The sequence below is a fragment of the Populus euphratica genome, unplaced genomic scaffold, assembly GCF_000495115.2.
Source record: "Populus euphratica unplaced genomic scaffold, PopEup_1.0 scaffold4613.1, whole genome shotgun sequence".
Classification (NCBI taxonomy): domain Eukaryota; kingdom Viridiplantae; phylum Streptophyta; class Magnoliopsida; order Malpighiales; family Salicaceae; genus Populus; species Populus euphratica.
In genome coordinates, this window is record NW_011504405.1 from 1 (window position 1) to 6,130 (window position 6,130).

The 6,130-nt window shown below is 32.0% G+C and overlaps 1 protein-coding gene across 1 annotated transcript; it reads left to right on the forward strand.

The window, feature by feature from the left end:
- The first annotated feature begins 3,249 nt into the window (after positions 1–3,249).
- On the forward strand, positions 3,250–5,932 carry LOC105120067 (metal tolerance protein 11-like). The gene is made up of 5 exons (XM_011018252.1): positions 3,250–3,568; positions 4,537–4,646; positions 4,728–4,973; positions 5,201–5,281; positions 5,428–5,932. Exons 1-5 carry the CDS (start codon positions 3,403–3,405, stop codon positions 5,704–5,706), a joined length of 882 nt encoding a protein of 293 aa, XP_011016554.1. The 5' UTR covers positions 3,250–3,402; the 3' UTR covers positions 5,707–5,932.
- Positions 5,933–6,130: the final 198 nt, after the last annotated feature.

Here is a 6,130-nt window from a genome sequence, read left to right on the forward strand (position 1 = left end):
CCTTTGTTTTTTTCAAAAAAAGTTAATAGTTTATCAATGAGATGTTATTTTAGCCGTTAAAATATTATTATATCTCTATAAAAATAAAAATACAAGTTTGATCCTAAAGGAACATATTTATCAGGAGAGGTATGTACAAATTTCAAATAAAACTAGTTTTATTTTAAAAAATACCTAAGCAAGGACAAAAACCCAAATGATTTTGATTGAGAATAAAATGTGCATAGATTTATTTATTTCTTTCTTTCTTTCTTTTTTAAAACCCCTGTCCTATTTTTGTTGTTGTCCTTTATTTTTTTCCTTTTAATTTAACTCTTGAATTTTTTTATACTCGTTTTTGTTATTATATAACAAAGTGAAAATTAACTTAAAAATAGAGCTACTAAACCCAATTTAATATACAATCTAGATAATGACAATTTAATCCATCAAAATAAATTCATTAAATATACTGCTATCTCAATAATAAAAAAATATCATCTTGAGTTTTTTTTTAAATCATTGGTTTTTTTATTGATTTTATAATATGTTTTGGTTTGGTTTTATATGATTAATTTATTTTTTATAAAATTATTATAATCTCGTGATTTAAATTATAAATTTAACATATTAAATCAGGTTGACTTGACATATCATTATCTCATTGTTTTTTTAATGAATATCATCTTTGTATTTTTTTAAATTCAAATCATATTTTCATAAGATATTCAATTATCTTTGAATTCATGTGTTTGATTTTTTTTTTTTGTCATCTAGGTTTTTTTCTATCATTTAATTTAGTTTTCTAATTTTGATTTTTTTATATCTTGAAAAATAATAAAGTTCATAACTAAATATTTTTTAGTAGCATTATAAATGTACCAAGAGGAAATGGTGTTTTCATGTAAAAATTTTATAATTATAAATATTGTCAATTTTATATTACAGTGGTTGTAGCGGTGATAAAAATATAATTTTCAATTTTTTTATATAATCTAGAAAACAAGTTCTTGTTTTTTTTTTCTATATACCTGGTTTTTTTTATAATTCTACACTTCCTATCTATCACCTTGTTTTTTCCTCATTTTTTATTTTTTCTTGTAATATTTTTTTAGTTTTTCATTTTTTTTCTTTACACTCTCTTCTTAGAATTTTGTTTTCACACTTTAAATAGTATTGCAATTTGTGTTCTGTTTTTTTGTTTATGTTTTTTTTTTTATAAGAAAACCACTATACAAAGATCAAGAAAATAATGTTTTGTTGTAACTACTGCAACATTGTTTGTTTTTTGATGTAATTTTAAAAATTATTTTGAAATTTTACGTATTTTTATTGACATATGTTATATTTATTATATTTTATTACTTGTTATTTTTTTTTATAGTTATATTTTTTATTCCGCGTTAAAAAACATGTAAGTACACATATTAATTATTTCACGCAATAAAAAAATATCTAATTTGTAGAAAAACAAGTTGGATAAAACCGGTAATATTTTGTTTCATGCATTTATTGTTATGGATGGTTCTTCAGGTATCTAATTAGAAAAATACATAAATTTTTTTTTTCAATTAAAATATTAAATTGATGTTTTTTAATAATTTTAACATTCTATCAAAGATAACAAAAATAAATCTAAAACAATTACACCAATCAGATCCCATACACCCTTCATCCGCGCAGAAGAAGCGATTCCATGCCACGTTAGCGAGCGCTTTTGCCGGGTTCTCCACGACAACCACACTGCATCAGCTGTTTTTGTAGACGAATATTGCATCAGCTGTTTTTTCCCCTCTCTCCCCACTACAATTATTTTAAAATCAAATCTTCGAATCCGAAGATAGAAAGACAATATATCTCGGCAGTTACTTGGAAAGTCACCTTGTCAATCGAGAGTGGAGTGATTTGGAATTTTAAAGAGACCTTATATCTTTTTATAATTGATTTTCAAGACAACGTTATTCACTCTGTCGAATCCACAACATCTTAGTATTTGACCTCAAGCAATTAGATTACGAGGTCACTCGGAAACCTTGTGAATTTTATCCGACTGTCTGGTACAACTTTCTAGAGTTGATTATTTTCAATTCTGTCTTTACCTATAAAAATAAATTTTTTTTTTTTTACAAACTAAAAACTAATAGAAACTGGTTCAAATTGATTTTTTAATTTTTTAAAATATTTTAATCAGTTTCATCAGCTTTTTTATAATTTTCTCAATTTAATTTAAATTTTTTCTGATTTTTTTCAGTTTAACTGAATTTTCTGTCACCAACGTGTCATGCTTCTTATATGGCGCAACCAAAACCACGGTTGCCAGATGCATCCTCAACATGTCACTTGCATATCAGGATCATGTGATTTAGGTTCCTGGAACAGTCACGTCCCATGAGAGACAGGTGGAGGATATGTTGCTCCGGAAAATATGTAAAATAAATTTATTTTCGGAGAAAATTTCTCAATTTTATTCCAATTGTTTCTAATTTCTTATTAAAAAATAGTAACTAAACGCCAAACTGATAATTCCGTGATCCTGATCCAAATTATCAAACCAGGTCCCACGAGATAATCACAACGGGCACCTCCTTATTCATCATAACCCTACACGTTTAACTCATCTCCACACGGCATCCCACTCCCCCGGGACATATAACACGTGCTTCACCTACCCGTCCAATCATAGATCACCACGTAGACCACGTGATTTTCCAGATGGCAGAGCACACCCAGCCATCCGCCATCTCGTATATTTCAATGCGGTCCCCAACCCTTCATAAATCCCAACAGCATCGCGTATCACAGTTGATGCAAGGTAGGATCTCCACTAGCGTCGCCATAACTATCTGCCTTATCTCTCATTTATTCCAAAATATTCCTGATAAATACAATTATTATTTCAAAAATCATTAATTTTTTTTAAAACTAATTCATTAAATAAAAATAGAAGTTTTAGAAACCACACAAAATATGTAATATAATTTTATTTTCTAGACACATTCATCGCAAACACTTTCCCTTACATGGGTGGTGGATGGATATTTTAATAAATATCAAGAAAATTAGGCGGCATGCCTATAAGCGCATCTTTGACGGGAGAAATCGACGGACGTAAATCTCCGTTCTCGAATAACCTCCTTTGTTTAATGGTTGGAAAATGTTTTTATAGAATATATATATATTTTTAATATTAAAATATCAAAATAAAATTAAAAAAATAAAAAATTATTTTAATAAAAATTATTTTTAAAAAAATCTCCTTCATCATCACCCAATAAATCTTCCATCTTCACGGGTCGCCATATTTTCACATTCCAAAAATGCTCTCGCCACCCGCACTGTTTTTTCCACCACACACCACTACTTAAGAGATCGCACACGTTACCCAAGTTACATATCACCCTTGCTAGAAAATCAAACGGTATAATGTTGGAGCCGGTGAACAACGAGAACGAGGAGGAGCTTTCACTGCTGTCTCCGAACAGAAATGGTGACGGGTCATGGCGGTTAAACTTCAACTGTTATCAGTTATCACCAGAACACAAAGAGAAAAAACCGCCTCGTGGAATCCATGATTGCTACGGAGTTTTAGGTAATTCCAAAAAAAAAAAATGGTCAATTTTTTTGGTGATTAGTTTTATTAAAGTAATAATAAACTGTTATGCTTGTTCCTGTTTAATCTTCTTTGAAAGTGATTAACTTATTTTATTGGTTTTAAATGGTGTTATTCGGTTGGATTTTTTTTTTCTTATTTGGGCATTAAATCATTGGTTTTTTATTTTCAAGTTTGGCGTTTTATGTATCCTTTTTTTTTAATGGGTCACAAACAATTTGGTTGCTTATTTTCTGGGATGTTTTTGAATGTTTCTGTCTAATTAAGTTGGCAGTAAGTGTTTGGCCTTAGCTATGTGAATTCACCATTGAATGCAGCTGAGGTTGGTATGGAACACAAAATTTGATGGGTTGGTGTTTGTCTGGGAGGATTTTATTCATCTAACTTCAAGTATGAGGTTTTAATGGCAAACTATGACAACGACTATTTTCTTTATTTTGATTCAAAGGAGATTTGAGCCCTCTGGGGCGTTAATATACCTGAGTTAGCTTTGGTCTTGCTAATCTTGTACTTATTAATTCATTTCCCATCTTTACAAGTATGTGTGTGGGCGTGTAATTGGAGAGTTAAGAAAAAAACTAATCTGGGTTGTTTGGTATGTGTTTTTTTAATGTAAATACATGCATATTATATTCTTTTTTCCACTTCTACCTTGTTTATTACTATTAAAAAGTGATTGGATATGGTGGATTGAATTGATGAAGAACTAATCATAATTTATTGGCAAGAGTTTATTTTAGTTATCCTTGCTTCTATACCAACCTTGTTTAAATCTGTAGGTAGATGCGGGCTAGGTTGATAATTTCATGAACTAGAGTCAATGATTTCAAAAAGCTTTGGCAAAGCCCTTCCTTTCATGATAAGTAGTTGTGCTCTGGATAATGGTATATTGCATGAGACAGAGAATGGATGAGTCATGTCTTGGTTATTTCGCTTGATGGCTTTAGGTCCTGAAGATGATGTAGCTGAGTTCTATCAGCAGCAGGTGGAGATGCTCAAGGGCTTTAATGAAATGGATGCTTTGGCAGAGCGTGGATTTATTCCTGGAATGTCACAGGTTTGTGTTGGCTTTGTTCCCTTTGGTTCAGGGCGTGACTGATGGTTTAAGCTGAAATTGCTGCTTCTACTGTTGTTGCAGGAAGAGAAGGAAAATTTGGCTAGAAGTGAGACCTTTGCGATTAGAATATCAAATTTTGCAAACATGGTTCTTTTTGCTGCCAAGGTTTATGCATCTGTCAGAAGTGGTTCATTAGCCATCATTGCATCCACGTTGGATTCTCTTCTTGATCTTCTGTCTGGCTTTATCCTGTGGTTTACTGCATTCTCTATGCAAACACCAAACCCTTATCAGTACCCCATTGGAAAGAAACGCATGCAGCCATTGGTCAGTCCTCTATCAACAATGCTCATGATTTCGGGTTGGATTTCCTAATACGAATGCTATAAACTATATCATGATCTTGATGCTGTTTTGTTGCTAAATTTTTCCTGTTTTTCAGTTTTATTATTGCTATGTGTCTGAATAATAGTGGGCATATTTATCTGTTCTGTGTGTTAATATGAAAAAAAGTGCGTGATGAAATAATAAATTTCTCTAACTTCCATATTCAGGGAATTCTTGTTTTCGCCTCTGTCATGGCAACTTTAGGATTGCAGATTATATTGGAATCAGTACGCACATTGCACTCGGATGTAAGTAGAATTCATTGAAATTTACAATTTCTGAATGTTTTCAGTTAATGAGCACCACACTTTCATTGGGAAGGTAGGAACTACTGGGTGTGCTTCTAAGGATTATGCATGATCATATCTCTCATTTCTTCTACTGATCCTCCCAGGAGAATGACTTTAATCTGAGCAAGGAGCAAGAGCGCTGGGTTGTGGGCATTATGCTATCAGTGACCTTGGTTAAACTTGTGCTGATGGTTTACTGTCGCTCGTTTACTAATGAGATCGTCAAAGCTTATGCCCAGGATCACTTTTTTGATGTTATTACTAATATCATAGGCCTAATTGCTGCACTTATGGCTAATTATATGGAAGAATGGATGGATCCTGTTGGTGCAATAATTGTAAGTGATGTCTCACTTTCTCTCTCACCTACCTGTTGTTTCTAATATCATCGGGGTAGCTCAATTCTATTTGAATTCAGCATTATTATCTTATATAATGGAGCTACAAGTAAGAACTTACAATAGGGTTGTCTAGAATGTTAAACCCGTCTAAACATGGTCATTCCGGTGCTTGCATTGCAATCTGAGTTTTGATTCTTTGGCAAATGCACCTGAATCTATCACTTCAATTTAGCTATTTATTGCATCTTGAGATATTCAATTTTTATAAGATGCCATTTGGTAATGTGGCTGCGGGGGAGGTTCACCCCCAGCCACAGATATTACCGTTTGGTTAAAGAAAAATTGCAGGTTGGTGCTGGTAGGACCCATAAAAAATTCAGCTGTACCGCAAGTTTTGTAGAAGCAACATTTTGCTGCTTCTTGCGGGGGAGGAACCACTAAACAGTAGAGCATGGCTCCACTGTTC

Bases quoted from the DNA above. Each gene is read 5' to 3' on its own strand.
- LOC105120067 (XM_011018252.1), top strand. From the start codon at position 3,403: ATGTTGGAGCCGGTGAACAACGAGAACGAGGAGGAGCTTTCACTGCTG. The intron at 4,647-4,727 runs GTTTGTGTTGGC...CTGTTGTTGCAG, and splicing joins TTATTCCTGGAATGTCACAG to GAAGAGAAGGAAAATTTGGC. The intron at 4,974-5,200 runs GTCAGTCCTCTA...TTCCATATTCAG, and splicing joins AGAAACGCATGCAGCCATTG to GGAATTCTTGTTTTCGCCTC.